Source organism: Anguilla rostrata, chromosome 12, assembly GCF_018555375.3.
Source record: "Anguilla rostrata isolate EN2019 chromosome 12, ASM1855537v3, whole genome shotgun sequence".
NCBI classification, from domain to species: Eukaryota; Metazoa; Chordata; class Actinopteri; order Anguilliformes; family Anguillidae; genus Anguilla; species Anguilla rostrata.
Genome location: NC_057944.1, coordinates 37015149 through 37036524, shown reverse-complemented (window position 1 = coordinate 37036524; position 21376 = coordinate 37015149). Strand labels below are relative to the sequence as shown.

At 43.9% G+C, this 21376-nt stretch overlaps 2 protein-coding genes across 5 annotated transcripts in view; both read left to right on the top strand.

Moving 5' to 3' along the window:
* The window catches only part of LOC135235526 (clathrin heavy chain 1-like), a 35876-nt gene extending 26907 nt beyond the window's left edge, over positions 1-8969 (top strand). For 2 of the 4 annotated variants that reach the window (XM_064301069.1, XM_064301070.1), the window contains exons 30-33: positions 667-888; positions 2153-2173; positions 5207-5282; positions 6660-8969. In XM_064301069.1, the coding sequence (XP_064157139.1) occupies positions 667-888; positions 2153-2173; positions 5207-5282; positions 6660-6793 (453 nt within the window). In that variant the 3' untranslated portion in view covers positions 6794-8969. The remainder of the gene's footprint in view (positions 1-666; positions 889-2152; positions 2174-5206; positions 5283-6659) is intronic. The other 2 variants (XM_064301071.1, XM_064301072.1) reach the window with 1 other exon arrangement.
* Positions 8970-12788: 3819 nt separating this feature from the next.
* LOC135235547 (vacuolar protein sorting-associated protein 37D-like) lies at positions 12789-21009 on the top strand. The gene is made up of 4 exons (XM_064301113.1): positions 12789-13159; positions 16188-16359; positions 19907-19989; positions 20289-21009. The coding sequence occupies exons 1-4, from the start codon at positions 13037-13039 to the stop codon at positions 20790-20792; spliced, it is 882 nt and encodes a 293-aa protein (XP_064157183.1). The 5' UTR covers positions 12789-13036; the 3' UTR covers positions 20793-21009.
* Positions 21010-21376: the final 367 nt, after the last annotated feature.

Genomic DNA, 21376 nt, shown 5'->3' with positions numbered 1-21376 from the left:
CCCGTTCTTCTTCAGCTTCTGAGTGGCTCAAAGCACCGCCTCGGTTTCATTTATTTATTGTTTATTCATTTGTTTATTGTGGAATAATTGCAGTAAATCATTGGCATTCTGTCAAAAACAAGCACCCAGTGTGTTGTACATGGTGTGTGTGGCCAAGGCTGATTTCTAGCATTTCCTCCCCAGATGGGCATTGATAAAAGCATGTTTAAAACAATGCAGAGTAATAGTTATCAATATGTAATCGAATGTATCTCGTATAACACATCTGGGTTCCAAAGCTGTTTAAAATGATCTGGCACTAAATTCTCTGTCTTTTAACTTTCAACAGATGTGTTATGCGAGATTGATGACTATGGAATCGAATGCATCTCGTATAACACATCTGTTAAGAAAATCTCCAGGGTTGAAAGCTGTTTAAAATAATCTGGCAGTAAATTCTGTATCTTTCAGCCTTTAACAGAAAAAAACCCCTTTGTACAAAAGTTGTAGGAGCGGGGACTATGCAGTTCATTGATTATTAATGTACAAATGAACAGAGTTCCTTATCAGTGCGCAAACTTATTTGGGATGAACCAAAAAAAGATTGTAAAAACTTCACTGGTAAAGCATCGTTGCCCTACGGCAGAGATTCAGGCGGCCGTTCAACCTCTTGCTCGGCCTTCCCAGGATGCAATGCAGTACGCGTCGGAGTCGAAGGACACGGAGCTGGCGGAGGAGCTGCTCCAGTGGTTCCTGCAGGAGGAGAAGAAGGAGTGCTTCGCCGCCTGCCTGTTCACCTGCTACGACCTGCTGCGGCCCGACGTCGTCCTGGAGACGGCCTGGCGGCACAACATCATGGACTTCTCCATGCCCTACTTCATCCAGGTCATGCGGGAGTACCTGAGCAAGGTAAGTCAGCAGCGTTAGGGGGCGAGGGGTGGGGCGAGGGGACGGGGGGGACGGGGGGGACGGGGGGGGGTGGTAGGAATCAGTTATGTTACACGCATCTCCCCCCTCGAACCCACATTCGTTTTGGTTTGCCCCGACCGGCTCCCTTTGTTCCCACACTTGTGTAACGAGTCCCTGCACACACAAAAGCAGGATGTCCCCTCCCCTGCGGCCCCTCTCTCATGTCGGGGCCTGTGCTGTCTTTGAGAGATCTCTGTGCATCAGCCCCCCCCCGCCCGTTCTCAGATCTGCCCAGCCCCCCTCCTCAGCTTTTTAAAATGTCTGCCTTCTAAGCCCCCGCCTTGCACAAACCCGCCTCTTCCTTTCATTGCAGCAGGCTGAAGCTTTGTGCTTTCCTTCTTTTGAATTTTTCATGTGTTATTTTTGTTAGTGCGTCTTTCCCCATAGAGGAGAGCTGTAACACATACACAAGGAAATCAGTGAAGCCTTTAGATAAGGCTGTATTTCGTATTCATCACTTGCAAGAAAAAAAAGTGAATGTGTTCATCACACAGAATTTTCCTACTGAAACATTAAAAACATTTTTTTTTTAAAAATGTTTTTATGCATTTTGGAGGTGCATGGTACAACTGGTAGCCATTTTATTTGCACTTTCCGTCACCTGAACATATTCCAGTGTCTTGATCTTGATGGATAAGTTCTTTAGGATCAAGAATTTTATCTTCTCATCCGGCACCATGTATTTTAAACCAGGAAGGCCTGAGCGCTCTAGAGCTGACAACAGACCATACGTTTATATTTCAGTGTTACAGCAGTCTCCAATAAGAGCGATTCAGACACAAAGTCCCAGAGGGCCACAGTGTCTCTAAAGCCTGAACTGGCTGAAACTGCTGAAACACGTACACCATTGTGTGCCCCCCCCCCCTCCCCGCCCCGAACTGCCGTTTAACAGCTTTGGTCTAATGCAATTAAAGATTGTGCGCAACAGTAGCACTTGGTGTATAAAACAGAATTCATTAAGTGCTTAAGCTGTTTAAATGGCAGTTTTCCCTCCCCCTCACGTTTGTATATTTTTAATACTCTTTTTTAGAAGTGTTTTACGCCTCCATGGTTGTGTTGCGTCTGTTTGTTGTCTCTCTTGCTTTTTCCAATGCCGAGTTAAATGCAGTCTTGATTATTTTTTTCGTTATGTTTTTTTTATTTTTTATTTTTTATTTTTTTTTTTAATTTCTTTTCTAAGCTGCTCCTCTGACTTCCTTTACAGGTTGATGCGATTAAGGAAAAGGTGAAAAAGTCGATTCTTACCTCTTGCATTTTGTTTTTAGTCCGGAGGAGTTGAAACCTCAGGAATCTGCATGAGTCGTCCTCTCCCATGTCACACTGCTGCTTCTTAAAAAAAAAAAAAAAAAACCCACACGTTCCACTAGTGCCTCCCAGTTTCCTCTAGAACCCTGACCTAGCACAGGGGGAGCCATAGCCTTCTCACTCCCCTGTAGAACCCGTAGATACTAATGAAGTCTGTAGCGCCAGGAAGAGTTAACGTACAACCGTGTTGCTGCTGCTGCGGTCTACTGACGGTTCCCAGTCCTGATTCTTCGTTTTAACCCGGCTGAACTCGGCCAGACCGTAGAGAAACCGTCTCCAGCTATTCAGACCGCATCTGTGCCAGTCCTTCAATTTTTTATTTTTTTTAGGAACCCTGGTTCCGTTTCTGATTATGGGCCTTGGGCATGTTGGCACACAGGGTTTGCATGACATCGAAAATCTGTCTTAAATTTTTTATCCCTCAATCGTGTCATGTCTGGATTCTGTAGCATGAATGCAGTTTGAGTAGCATTTTGGTGGGTCAGAGTTTGACCCCTAAATTGCTGAAAAAATTGAATGGTCTGTAATGGTTAGACATGTACAATGGCACGTGCCAAGGACTGGAAACCTGTGGTAGACTGCATTAGACTGTTTCACTAAAAACGTAGGTCAAGAATGTATGTCTGTTCGTGAAGTGACCACCCTTCTCAGATATTCATCTTAATTTTTGTGGCCTCTACAGATGTTCAAACATTTTATTTTAAATTTTGTGTATGATTTTTTTCAGTTAATTATTGTGTAAGGCTGTGTGGATGCGCCCCATGGGTTGGCATCCAGTCCAGATGGTGCCCACACTGGTAGCCCGGCAGAGCAGCGCTTGATTGGTCGTAGGGTCACCCAGGAACGTTGGTATTGGTCAGCAGGTTTGTCCATGTGTGATACACAGTGGTGATCTCCTCTGGTGGAACGACTGCCTGAAATCTGCCAGCACCATCATCTACGCATGAATCTGATCCAGCTCAGCTGGTGGGCCGTAGGTCATGGAGATAGTGGATCCTGTTTGGCAGTTTTCCTCTCTGCACTCTAGATATATGACAGGGAAGGACTAGCCTAGAGGTGCAATTGGATGTGGCCAAGGTGGAGGAGAAGAAACAGTCTGGGTACTGCATTGGTTTAATAAAAGATAAAGGAAGAAATGATCATCAGGGTTAATGACACGCAATTAAGAGTGAGTTTATTTTGGCTGTATGAGTCCTTCAGTGGGTGGGTAGGTAGGTAAGGTAAGTTCCTGTGAAAGACAAAAGCCACAGGAACTGAGAAGGATGGGCTTTCACTAACTGTGCAGGCAGAGACAAGGTGTGTGTGTGTGTGTGTGTGTGTGTAAGTTGGTAACAGCCCTGCGGAGTGTGAAACACAGGCTACTTCTGTTTTTAAAGCGGCATGTCTTGCCCGTTTCCATAGCGATAGCGGCACTTTCTTTGAGAGGCTAGGAGGCATCGCTGTTTGGCTGCGCCTGCTTCTCTGAAGCCTCCCTTTTTGAATGGCCCTGATTAATAACAACCATCATCCGCTCCTCACTTTTTCTGCTTTGGACACTTTTTCGCCTCTCCCCCCCTCTCATGCACACATTTTAACAGCGCAGTAACACATCTACTCGCATGTGTTTTCTCCTCCCTCCTCAAACCGTCGCGCCTGTTCAGATTTCTCTGGAAGAGCCTTTTTTAACAGAACCGTACTAATTGGTGTTTAAGGAGACGCATGTAGGGAACTGAACCCAGTTTCAAAGACTCAACCCAAGAGCAAATGGGTTTTTATTTATTTTTTTTTTTTTTGGAGTTGGACTGCACTCAGTTCAGACCCAGATGTTACATTTCATTGAGCTAAAATAGTTTTTTTTTTTTTTTTAAATATCCAGGATATATTAGGATTATTTGCTCCTCACTGCTTTGCTAGCTCAAGACATCTTGCCACCCGCTTGAACTCTTTTGCAAACGTTTCAAACCCATTCGATCTTCTCCTAACCGCTTACGAACCTTGTGCTGTGCTTCTTGTTCCCTAGGTCGTGATATAAACGTCATAGCAGTTGAGGCCCAGCTATACTGAACTAGTTCGGGTGTACCCCTTAAGATATCCCTTCCCTGGTAACGCTGACATTGAGCTGAGATCGTTTTTTGGCAGCATCAGATGTCTTGGAAAGAGCACAAGGCTGGAGATGAGAAGGTCTAGGGTTTTAGTATAAAATGATAGTGCCTCCCCCTTCCAGATGAAGGTGTTTGACCTTATTCTACCCTGCGAAACAGTTTCATAAATCCGACTTGCTAAGGGGCAAACACGTACGTGATGGTTTTAAAGACGAATGGACTAGTTTAATGGGACATGCTATGATGCTAGCACAGGAACTCCCCTCGCGAAGAAAGTTCACTGTCCAACACTCAGTTCCTCCAGCTAACTCAAGTATCTCAGCACTTCTGTGGCAGTGCAGCAGTTTTGTCGTTGCTCTAATGTTGCAGAAGTGTTGGGAGAACTTTATCCATTCTATGGGTTTGGTTCTCTACATTCAGTTCCAATCAATATAAAAATGAAACGAAAAGGTGGTGGCTTGATGGTGGGACCATTTCCTATGCATTTACCCCCCCCCCCTCCTCAAACTTGGATAAAGTTTCCTAATCGAGCAGTAGACTGCACATCCTTTATTTATGGCTCGGTTGGAGGTGTTAAGACAGTGGAAAAGTTTATTTATAGAGGCACTCTTGATTAAACGCATGGTGCCAGCATCAGGCACCAAGGCTGTAACGTTCACAGCTCCAAGCTCTTCCTTCTGAAGGAAGGGCTTCCACCTCCTGCATTACGAATGGTCCCATCCATCCCAGTCATTGTGGTCTGTTAACAACAATAACAACACCGGGGTTTCAAATGAAGGCTTTTTCCAGCAGTTCTCATGGGAATGTTGACCCCACCCCCCCTCCCCGCCGTCCACGTTCGCCGCCTCACTTTCCCTCCAAAACTCTTTCAGGTGGACAAACTGGACGCTTCCGAGTCGCTGAGGAAAGAGGAGGAGCAGAACACTGAAACGCAGCCCATTGTCTACGGTAAACCCCCCCCCCCAAACTCCACCACCCCGATGACTGCTTCTAATGAGCTTTTTACACTGCTTCTGCCTGCGGTGGTGTGACTTTAACACTCTAGCGCATGGTGGCATGGCTTGTTTGTTCATTATGCCATGGGATCAGACCTCTAAAAGACACGTAGCTACCAAAAAAAAACTATAAATATTTAGTAATTACATTTATTGGAATATTGCCGAGTATAATTAAACCAGGTCTTATCTGATACATTACATTTATGTCATTTGTGAAGTGTGGCAATTGAATCAAAATATTCTTCTTAGGAAATTTTGCTGAGAATTTTCTAGGGTGCCTTCATGGTTGTAGATTTAGTGGAACTGTTTTCCAATGTTGGTTAAAGGTGTGTTATGTAAATTTGTTTCAGAACACTTTTGTTCATATTTTGGTTACATGTCCTTCACTTCCCAATAGATACCAATACATTAAAACCTCTTATGGGATGAAAAATTCTGGTCTCTGACTACCCCTGAGAGTGCTAAGGCTATACCTCCAAACTCAGGCTTCAAAAGTATATTTTCCACTGAATTTGACATGCAGATCTTGAAAGCCTGAACATTAAAGTAGTCGCTACGTGTGACTGGTGACAAGTGGCAGGAGTGAAACGTTTCTTGTTTCTCTAAACTTACGTACTGTACCTTTAAATCATGGTGATTTAATGTTTGTTAAATTCATGTTAAAACTAGAAAAGAAGAAAGGAAGACTAGTAGTGGTTTGCCAAATTATTTTATATTTCTTCGCAGTGTATTTTGGCATGATATTCTGCGCTGGTAGGGTTATTACACAGGGCCCAGGAATTTGACAGAATACTAACATTTATTCCTTAATGTAATAGATATGTGCTATTTCAGGCAGTAGAATGTGCATGACTGTCCCACCCATAGTGGTGGTTCACAGAGCTTCAGTCTGTAAATATGAAACTTTAAAGGCAGACTATGCAGGATTTTTAGCCTGCGTGCGTCAATCAAAGAAGTCTCCTCCATCTTCAACACCACCCACTCGTATGCAGGCACGCCTGCGTAGTATGCCTTCAAATTGCCTGTCTCTAGTTTGACTGTGTATGTCTGTGTGTCTCTGTCTGCCTGTCCCTGTGTGTGTGTGTGTGTGTGTGTGTGTCTGTGTGTGTGCGTGTGCGTGCTTGTGTCTGTGTATGTGCGTGTGTGTGTGTATGTGTCTGTGTGTGTATGCGGGTATGTGTGCGTGTGCGCGTGCGCGTGTGCGTGTGTGTGTGTTTGTGTCTGTGTATGTATGTATGTGTGTGTGTATGTGTGTTTGTGTGTCTGTGTGTGTGTGTGTGTGTGTGTGTGTGCTTGTGTGTGTGCATGTGAACACACCTGTTTCCAGGCACGCCCCAGCTGATGCTCACCGCGGGACCCAACGTAGCCGTGCCCCCCCAGCAGGCGTACGGCTACGGCTACACGGCGCCGGCCGGCTACGGCCAGCCCCCCCCCCAGCCGGGTTTCGGCTACAGCATGTGAGAGCCCTGGCGCCCCGGAGCCCCGCCCCCCCGGAGCCCCGCCCCCCGTCTCCTCCAGCTCTTCACCAGCTCATTAAGGTCTTCTACTCACCGCAGGGGATACTGTTCCAACAAGCAAAGTTGCAGTTATTTTTCTCAGTTATTTACTTACCATCCTTATCGTTTCCTTTAAACTCTCATGAAGGACTCCTTATTATTTTTTTTATTTTTTTTTTTACTGTTTATTGAAAGAATCGGACCTCAAGGTTTCTTTTTTAACATTCCATTTTTACGTATTTTTGCTTGAATGTTTTCGTTTTGTCTCACGTTTTTTTTTTGTTTTTGTTTTTTTTTTTTAACCCCTCACAAGGGGGGAATGGTTTATGCGCTGAAAAAAGAGGGCTTGTGTTATGAAGAGATCGAGTCTCTTCTGCGGCGTCTGTTTCTGCAGCATCCGATTTGCACTCTGTAGTGAGAAGAAACCCGTGTAGAATCTCCATTTCAGTGTGTCTGAGCAGCTTGGTCAGTCTGTCCGTAAAAAGGCATTTTGGTTATTGTATATCCAGAAAAATAAAATTTACAGTGTTCTTACCGCTTCCGTAAATTCAACTAGAAACACTAAGTAATAAAACTATATTCGACACAAGCCACCTAGCTGTTTGGAGTTATTTAACATGCATACATCAATGCAATTTCAATTCATTTCCAGTCTATACAGGTAGTTAACCATGTAGAAGTCTTTGTTTTTCAGTTTTGTTTTTTTTTTGTTGTTTGTTTTTTCCACTCCATATGTAACATATGAGTTTGTTTTTGTTTTTTTTGTGTGCTGTATACAGTGCTCTTGTGTGAGACCGTTTCCGTTTTTTTGAGGAGGGAAAAGACTATTCTGAATCCTGTATGAACCCACTGACCCATCTTTCTTGTGCTGAGGTTTGTGTGTGCTGGATGTTGTGGTGTTCTAGGTCACTGTATCAACTGTACAGAGAATGAATATAAAAAACCTCATATACCCTCCTCCTCCTCCTCCTGCCAGTTTTATTTGTGCAGTCTGCTCAAATGGAAAATAAAATCACAGGACTGTGGTTATTTGGTGTCTTCATTGTATGCTTATGTTTAAAATATCAATAATAACCCCCCTTGCCCCTCCCCCACCCCATCATAACCTTGAAAGTTTAAAGATTACCTGTTATATTCTTAAACAAATGTATTGATATTTTATTTAATTGTTGTGCATCTAAAAATGAAGTAATTCCAGCATATACCTTGGATTTAATTCCGTGACATATGGCAGTTTGCTTTTCCACATAAAATAAAGAAATTCTTGTTTGTCAAGAACTGTCTTGTGTTTGTGCCATGCGATCTTATTGGTGTTTTGTGCATAAATTCACAGCTTGTTGCTGAAGATTTCGGTTAACATGTCTATTCTAATTTGTCTGCAGTTTTATGACTTGGATCCTGCTTTTGTTCTCTTCTCTTTTTAAAAGTATTGGAAAAACTTCAGGCAAATGATTTCACTGAATGCAATGACATCGCGAATGAATGTGGCGCATGGTTGTAAACTCTTATGTCCACAGATTTAAGTTTTCAAATGTCTGTCATTTTTTCTACTTCTGCTTTTCAAACCATGTTTTTATTCCCATGAATGATTGTTGGAGGGGGAAAAAAACTGGCCTATAGCGGACACTGTAACCAAAATCGGTAATCCACTTGGAAAAGAAGATGTAAACTTTGAGGAACGTGGTTTATGGAATCATTTCGTTAGGACCGTTTTTTGTGCAAATACAGAATACTCCATGCTGTCTTAAAGTTACATTTTACTATCCAAAACGGCCGCTTGGTTTAGTTGTACTTGCAATAACAATCGGTGACACTGTCAGCATTGAGTATGTGGTTTACAAAGAGAATTTGGTCGCAATATTTAATGCAACTCCCTGAGGCCTTCATAGAGCATATGCACATGTAACATTGCTAGAAATTGTTCTGCTATCTGCGGTTAGATTTGTGAATGCTTTAAGAGGTAGTGATACCATGTTTAATATCATGATATGCATGTTGTTAGGGGGCCTTAAGGAGTTGCTCTTTATACAATGTGACTGAAAATTTTAATTATTGAAAGATGTATAAGAGATTTTAACGAACAATTGTTTTTTTGCTTACAAAGTGTTAGAGCTGTGATTAAAATAGTTAACTCAAAAACATCTTCATTGAGTAGCCTATTTTTGGATTTTAAAAATGTTTTTTTTTCTTTTTTTTAAATTTCTGCTTGATCAGTACATTTGCATTCTATAACATTGCACATATGGAATGGGATATGTATTGTGGCTTTTGGACAAGTCGTCCACCTGTCATTTGAAATCACCAGAACGGGGTACAGTTAAAAGAACTGCATGCATTCAGAACGGGTACAGTTGAAAGAGCTGCATGCTTTCAGCATAATGACTTGTGAAGGAAGGTGCTGGTGGCCCTTAACCGCATCGTTTACACCTCGTGCTGCTCGTTGGGAAGAGAAGCCTCTTCTCCGCTGCGTCGGTCTCTCGGTAAGCTGCCGTGTGGAATCTTGCTTGGCCGCTGCATGATGATGTCATTGGTCCTCCAGCAGGTAATGGCTGCAGCTGTGTCCATTCTGAGTGCAGTGTGTGTGTGTGTGTTCTAGTGCGTGTTAATTGTAGCAGATTGTCTTGCAGACCAGCCTTGCATTCAATCTCCATTGGTCAGTTTGCAGAGTCTTCTGAGACTGGTCACGGGGATTTAGGGCGGTATTTTAATATATCGCGTATTGTCTCGGTGTAATGTTGGGTGTTGTCCATCACACTCTTTCCGGCTGATCGCATTTAGTGAAGAAACTCGGGATGATGGCGATTCGGGGTGGCCTTGTAGAAGTTTGCACAGGAGCAGTATTTCACTTAATGAACCTCTAGATGGTGTGCATGAAGACTAATTACCCCTGCTCTTCTCGTTAATGAAAAACACGGCTCCTGTGTGCAAACGGCCTTCCAAATACTATCATTAGGAAAATATGTTTTACCTTTTGTACTCGATGTAATGCAGTTCAAAATTATATGTTTAAAGAGAAGTTGAGCCCTGCTGAACATGACTGCTGCCCTGATTTGTAAACTAGCCACAGAATGCGAAACCCACGCAGTGTTTTCTCTCTCTGAAATATGGCTGTTTGTATTTTACATGGCAAGCTTCAGCCCAGATGAATGGACAACTGAAGGAATGCAAACGATAGCACTGTAATGATAGCCATTAGTCATACGCCAAACCCGGTGCTTTATTCTTGCCTGAGAGAAATGGCTCTAAATACCATGGGGTTAGGATTTATAGCTGGGAAAAGGCAGACGAGGACTCGAACCATGATGCATTAGGTCTTTGAATGTTAACTGCACTGGATCTTTTGTTGATAGTTTTAAGGTGGATGGATTTCTATGAGCTGGTTAATGACACACAAAACGCGTCTTTTGCCGTGTTGGATAATGATGATCAGTAACGGTGATCTCATCCCTCTGAATAGATTTATTATAAATTACCTTGACATTTTTAAAATAGTTTTATGCTAGGCTTGCCAGGTCATGGAGCAGTGGCAGAAACTGGGGGTATATTCAGGACCAGGCTTGGTACTGTGCTAGATACCATCGAGTTTGTGGGTTAGACCAAGCACTAGGTGACACTGTAGTGGTATGAAAATGGCAGTTGTTGGGCTTAATGGCCTATTCTAGCCATTATGGAATGTTATATAGACTGTAGCAGCATGGTGGCTCGCTCAGGGCTTTGGTCTCCAGGACCATGTTCATCCAGTCGTCTGCACGTTGGTAATCCGTCTCTATGTGCACATTAGCTCCTGAGGGTCTTTATTTTAGGGGTGTACTGTATGTGATGGACTTCCTGTTCCCCTTCAGTAGTGCTGCTGAGGAAAAGCTCCTGAGCTGTCTGTCATCACTGTGTTTTGTGCCATTACAGTTGGGCCTGAAGATCCTGGTGTTTGAGGAGAGGGATCAGGGCCCAGAGGCGGCTGGGTGACAGCGGACAGGTGAGGAGTTACTGAGCTCTCTGTTAAATCATGACATGCCATCACTCTTTCTTTTATCCAATCTGTGATGCACGTTTACAAATGTGTACACCCCTGTCATCTCTGCCCCGGGCTGCACTTTCGAGATAACATAATTATTCTGAATAGAGCAAGAACGTAGTCGAAGTGGACCAGTTTTGCAGTATTTCCCATAGTATTAGTTCCCACAAATGGTCAGGGAAATACTCAGTGTTGCTATACGAAGCTGCGGTGATAAAATAAATAAAATGAATTGGAGCAAAAGCTGAGCAGGCTCCAAGTAAACAATTTTTCAACTCGCTGTCCTTTATGAGCTATCAAAGTGCTGGAGATGAAGACTGAACGTTGCCTCAGCGCTACCCTGTCTGAAAGCGGTCTCATCAATATTTCCCTTTTAAAACACCCCGTTTTAGCAGTGTGCCGTGCTGTGGTATGCGGCGCGCTCTCGTGGAGCTGTGCGATTAATAACAGTGGTCAGGCTGGTGCTGATTGGTCCTTGTTTTCTTCGCAGCTTGAGGTATGAAGCACGTCGACTGGGCGGAGTCCCATCATCCTCAGCGGCAGCAAACTGGCTGACATCAACAAGCTGCCGGAAGGCATGAAGACCCGTCCATCGACTGCCATTAAAACTGCCCCCCCCCAAACTACACCACGACATAAAATATATTTTCATCACACCTTATCCAGGAAGGGTGTAAACTTTTGCACTGTACGCATTCATTTTTTTCCCCCATCATATGAGTGTAATTAATTTTTAAGTTAATCTGGAAGGCGTTTACAGCTACAGTTGCACAGAATTTACATAAAAATTCTGTTTACTCTGACAGAGTACCTTTTATTCCTGCTGGACTCATTAATTCTGTTGGATTTGAATTATCACAGAAAGATTTTCTTGCCCTGGTGCGCAACTTTGCTTAAGCCTTTCTCTGTATCTTCAGTCTCTGAACACGCAGTTGTTCATAATCCTTGTTGATGGAGACCTGTTTTCCGGCAGAGAGCCCTGCGGGTGGTAGAATCCCTGATTAAATATTAAATTTCATACTGAAAACAGTATAGCAGGCAGTTGATGCAGCACTTGAAGAGATCTGCCATACTTTGAAAGATGATATATCTGTGTCGTTGTTCTTGTGCATCCATGGCCATAATTCCATTTTGGAGGGTTATGTGATGCATTGTCAGAAACTAGGCCCAGAAAACAATCCCCCAATGGTAACAATTAAGTTATAAGACTGGGTAGCCCTTTCAACTTATTAACGTTTTTGTTTATGTTTTTGTCGTGTTGTGTGCTGAAAGAACTAGGCTCCACAAGGTGGCGCTCTTCTAACATGCTGGGACGATCTTACCAGGACGCTCAAACACAGGGACACGCCAGATGGAGGAAATACAGTACAATTTCCCTGTTGAACTTAAATGATTCCGTGCACTTGTTCTTCTATATTCCTGCAGCTTGCCTTCGCATTTTCCATTTCCCTGGCAACAGACATTAGAATCATGCTCTGTGCACCTGCCCACTGCGCGCGGCCTTTCTTTGCACCCCCTTTAAAGGCCAAACCGTCAAAGATGATAAGGTTGAAGCTTTTATTTTGCAGGTGATACAATCTCCTTAAAACTGGGCAGAAAACTGTACCGCATTAAAGTCTATGTAAGTACATTAAATATGTCTAAGGTGAATGAATTGGTAAAAAATAAAACATTATAATTTACTCGAATTTTAATGAGATACACTTTGTATCTTAAATGAAAGCACTTATGTCATATTGTAAGACCCTCCGGATAAGGGCATGTGCTAAATGATTAATGTACTGCAATTAAAATGTCATAAACTCAGATCCCTGGACACCTTGGTGCAGAAAAACTATTCATATTTAACCTGTTGATACAGCTAGTCAGCGCCAGGGTACATTATAGAACTACAGCATTTGAGACGACTGCGCGCTGCATTCTTTTTCACACGATGGCGTGTGTTTCGATAAAGGGTTAATCTTATTCCGTGCATTCGTGCGGCTGTCCGCGGCATTACATATACTAAACGAAGCCAGTGTGACACTCGCAATGCAGAAACTAGCGTTGTCTCGGGCAACAGTGAGACTTTCGTTTGTGGTCGGCTGCAATGTAACTTGTATTACCAACAATTTTGCGTCTGCGTCTGTCATTTTCCGGTGATAAGTTGGAACAGGGTCGACCTGTGTGCTGTATCATCTGAACAACAAGCGAAGGATGTCCCGCAGTCGAGACCTAAACTCTAACCCAGATCAGTTTAGGATTCTCAACACCAATGAGCTCCGGGATCTTTTACAAGATGAAGCAACAATGGACCAGATCATCAGACTCAGTCAAAAGGTTGTACATTATGATTTTTATTATTATTTGCTAGTAATCCTAAATGACCCATATTCATAGTAGCTGGGTTTATTAGTAGGCTATTTCTGTTTATTAACTCAGACTTGCGAAGCTTTGTTTGGATGAGCGCAGTCTAATTGTTAACTACTAGTTTCTGTGTTTTCTGATGGTAAATTAAGACTGAACTACGCCTGATGCTACAGATTGTGTCTGACTCTTTGGCAGCAATAGACAACCGTACCGAGCCTTCTTGCTCAAATTTCGTTTTGAGTTTGCTCAGTGCACTAATTTGCCGTCTAAACACATTTGCGCGATCAGTTGAAGTATCTAAGCATATTCCCACGCCACATTTTGGGACAAAGTTAATTTACCTGCGCATGGGGTCAAAATAAATTCTTATAACCCCATCCCCAATCCCAAATAGAATATTAGTGAGATTTATCTCGCTATGAATCAAAGCGATGACGGTGAAGGTGACAGGGAAACAGGATATTTGCATTTAAGCAATTAAGGAACAACACCGATTGTGACTCTTTCGGACTTAAGGGTTATTTAAGAATGCGTGAAAGTACTTGTTTGAATTTATGTCTTTGTCTGAAATGAAGGTCAGTTAATAATTACTCGAAGTGCTTGGCCGAAACACATTACCTCGGCCCTGACCTCTTCATCATCAATCCAATTTAAGAAGCAGTCGCTCTCTACATGGCTAGTATTAATAACTCCTGCACTATATATAGTAATAAGCTATTTGGAAACTGGTGTGGTAGGCTAGTCCGGTATCAAGATCTGATACGGGGCTGTCGTTACTCATTTTAATGAGACATGGACACTATATGCAGAATAAATACTGTAGGCTTCTGTAGTATGTTGATTATCCTATGTATGATGGTTTATTTCTCAGTCTCCAGTAAACAAACTGAGATGCTGTGTAGATTATATTGGAGTCAGTTGCTGATGGGATAGTGGATGATATTAGTTCAGCAGCCTAATTGAGGGGGAGAAAACACAAAAAATGACTTTACAGAGCCGATGGATGCTTGGCGAAGTGTTTGGGGGAATGGTGTGACTGGCAAGCCTGAGCGCGCCCTCATACCCAAACGTTAAATCGTTAATTTACCACACACGTGCGCAAAACCAGTGGCATAATTGGATTTGGATGCTGCATGTTTACCGTACTGTGTGGATTCGTAGTGTTCTGGTTCAGAGGGAGAACAACGCCCCGGGTCCATTATGCCAAATGCGAGGAGGCGTTCTCTCGCCTGACTTCATCGTTGCGGCAAAACAGAGGATCTCCGTCCCCATATGTGAACGTTTCTGTTGAAACCATATGCTGGCTGGAGCAAGTCTCATTTAGCCTACTGTACACAAAGTGGGACGAGTGGAGCCGACAGCGCCGCAGCTGGGGTGAAGCGTTATTTGGGGGGTCGTTAATTGAATCGGGGGTTAATTAAAACCTGCGGTTCAGAGGAGTGCTCGCTGTTAAGAGGTACGTCTTCAGTGGTCCCCCTCACCGAGTGCATTTGGGGAGAGCAAGTCCAACTCACTTTTAGAGGCTGGTTACAATCCCTATTTGAGACAGATGTAGTCCTAGAGTGGCAACACTTAGCCAGTGATGAAACCTCTTCATAGTCTCGAATGCTGCATGCGTAAAATGGCTATTCGAAAGTTTTCCAGTCTGCTCGACGTTCCCTGAAGTTCACTGACTGTTGTCTGGATAACTCCCGTTATGGATCCCGTAAGCTTTTCCATGTATAAATTGTACTGTGTGGAATAAAATTGCAAACCAAATTAAAAAATAAAAAAAATCATCCCAGTGCTAGTGAGGAAAACATTATCATCTTAATATCAGTGAAAAGTGTATTTCTCATTCTGATCACGGAACACTAGTTGAAATAGATTCTGTAATCAATCTTATTAATTCTTTGTGTATTGTGTTCAGTCTGGTTCTCGTGCATTTATGGCTGCATACTCATCCAAAAGGTAAATTTTAATACAAGCTTCTTTTTTGAGTCAGAAATAAAATGAATTGCTTGTGTACACGTGCAGACGTTGCTCTTCTATTTTTATGGATAACGCCTCTGGTTATGTTCTTGTGATTCACAGGTTTTCGTGCCGAAAGAGTTTCAGCTCAAAACCAAATCTTCCAATAAAAAAGAAGCCATTTTGTTTTATACTGTGAACACTTAGGGCTGAGGTTTTACAGTGATGTGGAAATGTGGGAAAACTCCTTCTTTAAGGGACTCTTGGTCCTCCAGATCCTCTGACTGGTTGGCAGGGCCACATAAAAGCATATTGTGGGCAGCAAACAACCTTTTCTCATGTGGGTCTGGAGCAGAGTGGATTGTGTGCTACAGAAACTCTTAGTCATGATTTATGTGTTTCTCTCATCTTCTCTTTATGCTCAGCTGTCCCAGCCAACTTCATCACTGCCATCAAGTGGAGTCACCAGATGCACGGCTAGCATTATAATCAAATATATTGTTTGTATGTGCATTCTGGTATTTCTTAACGGATTAATAGTGCCGTCAGGCAGGGTAGTATCTCTAGAAAGAGCTTCACAGAAGGACCCAGCAATGTGGTCATCGTGGAGAGGGAGATGTGGGGTGGGGTCCTGCATGCCATACATTTCATAGCAGCATAGGGTGCAGATGAATGTAACTGTTGGATTAAACAACTAAGCAACTCTCTTCTATGGTCAGTTTGGAGAGACATAATACGGGTTTTAAAAAAGTTTACGTTTCCAGAAGATTGTTCACCTCTCTGCCTGTTTTTAAACTGCTGATATTTTTCTGTGCACTAGCCTACTCCTCGTAGGCTAACTTCTGCTTGCGTTTCCTTGTGTCACTCCAAAGTCATGTGCGCGTGGTGACGCTCAGTTAATTATCACTGCATTTCCTCACATGGTTCAGTGACCCACAGAAGCCCAGGAGGAAGGACGCTGGGCTGGACTGGGGTTGGGCCGCTGTGGTGACACACCAACGGAGAGGAGAGCAGCACTGAGCTCGGCCTCGTGTCCTTTGTGTGCTAGTTTCAGGGCCTGCAGGTGGACCGGGAGGCCCTGCTGACGGCCAATCGCGGCCTGGCGGAGGAGAACCTCTCTCGACGGCCGCGTCTGCAGAACCGCAAGCTGCTGCTGGCGGAGAAGTACCGGGAACTGGAGGAGCTGATGGCCGCCTGCCGTGAAAAGCAAAGCCGACTCGGTGAGCGCAGGGGGGAGAGGAGCTGGGTAGAGCCGGGTGGTACTGTGCCCAGATATTGCATCATTTTAAAACCGTTTGCTAAAGCATAATAGATCGCATAAAAAAATGTCTCTTTTAAAAATGATGAATTTGTGTGCTGTGATGTTCTGGGGTTAAAGAACAGGACAGAAAGCGGCATAATCCCCTAAAAACCGTAGGGTTAAATTGTGTAGTCATCTGCTTTCTCATCTTCTCCGTCTGACCTCGTGGTCACTGGGAAATAAAAGGTCTTATTAAATGTATTATTAGATGTAGCACACAGTCCTGCGCCAACTTGCAAAGAGGACTTGAAAGAGTTTGTTTCTTAAAACAGTTTCCTTTCCGGACGTAAGTTCTGACATTCCAGCCTGCTGCAGTACGAATGATCACAGCCCATTGGAATGGAAATGGTGGGTAACCGACATGGAATCAGACGTGGCATCATGGCATCATAATTGGATTTGCGGAGCTTTCTTAGTTTCTCCCAGATGGGCAATATCTGCTGATCCCAGGGTAATGGCACAAGCAGAGGCAGATGTGCTAAATATGGACAAACAGCTGTTAAATGTGCTAAGCCATGGAGGTCTGGGTAGTTGTGGTGGTTTGGTCCTCTCCAAGCAAAGCTAAGATGTGGAATTTTTGGGACTACGGAGGACCTTTGTGATGAACCTGATCTCTTTGATGCGATGCAGTAGGAAGTGCTGGCTTAGATCAGGTGGTTCTGAATGCATGCTTTTGCTAGGACCTCTAGCACTAATCTCCATATGCTTCCCTTTGTAGCTACAGAGGTAGTTCAGTGATAGAAGGAGGGTGTGATGTAACTTCCTGTGGAAGTAAAAGTGTTTATGGCAGTAGTGTTTGGAGAGAGTTTCCCCCCCAACAAATATCTGAATTTAGAAAAATATAGAATGTGTGCAGGGGGAAAAAACATTCACAGTAGCAAGAAGGGTCAGGATTTGTAGAACTACTGTTGTTGCATTATCAAGTGTCCTCTGAGATGCTTGAAACTTTACAGGTTGTACATTGTCTTGGGGTCAGAGATGCAACAAATTCAGGAATATAACTTTGAATAATGCTGAGCAAGGAGTAGCATAAAATTCGCAAACCAGCTACTTTGCATTGGGTGAAACTGCACATACAATTATTACATACTTTTGTGTTTCATGCTTTCATATTTCACACCCGTGTGACTTCTGAGCGTGCTCTGAGAGGTGACAGTATGAGACGGTTTGTGGTCCCTGCTCGTCACTCGTGAGAGGAGTTGCCAGTTTCTCATTCAGCGTCTGTTTTGAATGCGGTGGCACAGTTTTTCCTGTGGCCGGTTTTTCCGGATTTTCACAGGAGAGCATGTGGCGGGATTTGATAAGTGCAGCAGTCCCACAGTGCAGAATGTAAAGCTACTGTATGCAACGGGGCCCATGTAAACTATTTTTTCTCACTCCTTACAGTTAAAAATCCTGTTAAAACATTCATCGTAAACCATCGGGATGCAGTGCCTGCCTGTCTCGCTCTCTGAACAGAAATATCAGGCTTTCTGCCACTTGTTCTGGGCTTTTTATTTATTAGTTTTACCACTTAATATAGTTGAGTACTGTATTGGAAATTTCAATACACAACACGACGCATTATTTTTTGTTTGCTCTACCGAACCTGCTAGGCTCAGCACAGCAGGTGACTGGCAGTTATGAGGCAGATATTTAGGACTTTGTAATTGTGTATTAAAGGATTAAATGTGTCTGTTGTGGGCAGGGTGCAGACTTTTTCCTGCGATATTGCACAGGGATATATGCAGGCGTCTGCATTTTCAGGGGCCAAATGCGATGGCTCGTATGTTCTTAAAATGCTGGAGAAAAATTGTGGGCACAAATGAGCTTCCAAAAAATGTAATCTTATTATGAAATATGAAATTGTCATTTTATGAAGTGTTGATCAATTGCAGTAGGGCCGCTTAGCTTTGTGTCCTTTGAACTGTCTGTCAGAGGACCGAATGCCTTTTCAGCTTGCGTGCGTACTGTGTCTTAGCAGCACTGATGTCAGAAGAGATAACGTCAAGAGTGATTTATTGTCAGTGAGTCTTCTAGTGATACTCTAACTGGCGTTTTTTCTGACATTCTTTTGCTACTGTGAATAAGGAAATATTTTGAGGACAGTTTGTACTGAGGTTTGTAGAGTGTGTCGTGAATTTTTTTCTTTTTTCTTTTTTTTTTGTCATCGCTGGTTTGCAATCCTGATCAGTATTCCGAAAAGGCCACAAGCTGTTCTTCACAGGGCTTTCTTGCTATCTTTCACTCAGAAAAACCTATTACCTGTCTTTATCTGGGAGCACTGAACCCAAAAACCTGAACAGATGTGGCTTTCTCATTGTAATTAAAATGCATTGCAGCCTTTTCACTAGACTGGCGGCAGACACCTCCTGCTCCTGACCAGCTCTTGAACGGAGATTCTGGAAATGGTTCGGTTCTGGAAATGGAGACGTGGTTTGTCCGTCAGAGACGACTGTAGGTTACCCCAGCTAGTATGAGCGCACTCTCTCCAAGATGGCTTCCATGTTGTTTGCTTCCCACCTTGAGATGGAGAAATATGTGTACCATTTACCGCACAAGAAAAGTCTCTAGCGCACGTTCTCACGAGAGGAGCGAAATCAAAGGTGCTGAATCATCTCCTTTCCATATCTGGGTCAGCTGTTCCACGGTGCTTTTGTGTCTCCTCCCATCAAACTTCTGACATCTGAAGGGTTGCTTATTTGTTTGTGTTACCTTTTCCAGCTAGAAGACCGCATTGCTGTAAGGGCTCGTTTCTTCATTGTGACATAAAGACACGGCCATATCCAAAACATTTTATCTGCCATTTTGTTGGAGCTTTTGAGTAAGAACAGACCGCCCTCATCGGTGTAGCCCTGCTGTGTTTTTTTTTTTTTTTCTGGATATAAATGCCGCTATAAGAAGAAGCTTTTAACTCGTGCACACCGTGCACGTGCACACCGCCCCCGTTAGTCAAACGACGCTCCCACGATGCATCGCCTCTTTATCCAGCTGGAAACGTGAGCGCGGGGAGATCGCCTCCTGCCTCGCCTCCGGGGCCCAGGAACGGCGTTTGGGCGCTGCTCCTGCTGTGCCGTGGAAACGCTTCTAGTCGACAGGCAGGTTTTCACACGAAAATGAGAGACTGAGATAGGGGGTTTGAGTGTACCCACCGCCCAAGGCTGTCTTTCTAACAGTGCTTTCACTCAGCCCAGCCCAGCCCAGCCCATGTATCTTCAGTTATTTTTTAAAATTTATTAATAACCAGTTCTGGGTTACACCTCTGTAAGCACCAGGACCAGGGCTGACCAGCCTCGCTGTAGTGTGCTGTCTAAGGCTCTCTCCTTCTTCCAGCACAGCTAGTTGAATGTCAGTGTGTACGGTGTGTGTGTGTGAATGAAAGGAATCAATTGTAAAGTGCTTTGGATAAAAGCACTGTATAAATGTAGTCCATTTACCATTTACAGTGTCACTCCACCTGGAAGGCTGACTTTGTCCTGTCCCTACAGACGCGTGCATAGAAAGGCATGGCCCTCCGATGGCCCAGCGTCTTCTCCAGGAAGAGGTGGTCCGTGCTGAGGAGAAATCTGAGGTAAAAGCTAAGCAATTCAAATATATAATTGATCATTTACAAAATAATTTCCAAAAATGTAAAGATAAAAAAGCAGCGCACATTGTTCAGAGACACTAACTTCCATGGAGACCATGATAACTCACGTCACATCTGAACCTCTTGAAAAATTAGAAAAGAATGGGAAATTAGTGGCCAGGTGTGTTTTGGACCACCTAATCCTATTTTTATTTTACATTACAGTTGTTTAGCATACCTTTTTTTCCAGAGTGAATTGCAGAAGTGTGTATGTATGTTTTGTTTGTTGGACAACTTTACAGGACCTCCTGGAGAAGTTCATGGCGGGCGGCATGTCGCTGGAGGGGTTCCTGGAGTCCTTTCACAGCTCCCGGAGAGCGTACCACATCCGCCGCGCCCAGGCAGAGAAGCTCCAGGAGTTGTGCAGGCCGCGGAGGAAACTACGGAACCTCAACGAGGCCAAGAAGGAGTCGGGCGAGCGGCACGAGCCTCCCGCCAACGGCCTCGCCTCTCAGGGTCCGCTGCGTGTCTTTCAGCTCCGCTACGGCCTCACCCCGGCCATCATCCTCCCCCGCCTCCCCCTCGCCTCCAGTCCAGGCCCCTGCCTACCTCCTCTGGATAAGCGACTAGGCCAGCCCCAGGCTTTCGGGCCTAGCGCTCCCCTTCCGGGCCCCGGCCAGCCGGTAGGCCTCAGAGTGATCGGCCAGCTCCCAGGATGGTCGGCCAGGCCCGTGCGTTTACAGCAGCTTTGCAGGCAACCAAACCACCATCACCAGCAGCAGCAGCCAGACCCCCCGTTGCGATAACGCGACTGCTTTCCGTCCACACCAACTGCCGGGTGACATTACAGACTTCCGCAGAAAATCGTTGACTGACATCTTTCTCGGTATGGTATGGGAAGTCATGGCCAGCCGAGGCGACGGCATATTGAACACTGCCACCACTAAGGGTTGTTATTGATTAGGTCTAAGTTATTGATATGATCGATCAGTCGATTGGAATCAATAAAATGGCTCAAAGTTGCTTTTGCTGATGTTCGTTGTAATGGAAGGAAATGTGGATGTGGTTCATTATCGTGCTTAACCTTATCAGTAGTGTTCAGCACAACTGTCTTGAATGACAGCTTGTTGCTGGCATTGGTCTTCTGATTTGCCTGCTGCAAACTGCAGTCTACCAAAAAGGGTAAGCATTATTTATGTGTATGTGATGAACAAGGGTAAACAGAAAACATCAGATGAATTTTGTTTTGGTGACAATCAAGTCGATGGTGTTTATTATGAATTCTTGAGTGTTTGTTGAACCAAGAGCGCATGCCTTTTTGACATGGAAGTTTTAAGTTAATACCTTTATTTAATATCCATATCATTAGAAAACTGCTCCCAATAAAAGA

Excerpts from the sequence above, each read along its gene's own strand:
- LOC135235547 (XM_064301113.1), top strand. The coding sequence starts at position 13,037 with ATGTCCCGCAGTCGAGACCTAAACTCTAACCCAGATCAGTTTAGGATT. Across the intron at positions 16,360-19,906 it reads TGAAAAGCAAAGCCGACTCG|ACGCGTGCATAGAAAGGCAT; the intron begins GTGAGCGCAGGG and ends CTGTCCCTACAG. Across the intron at positions 19,990-20,288 it reads GTGCTGAGGAGAAATCTGAG|GACCTCCTGGAGAAGTTCAT; the intron begins GTAAAAGCTAAG and ends ACAACTTTACAG.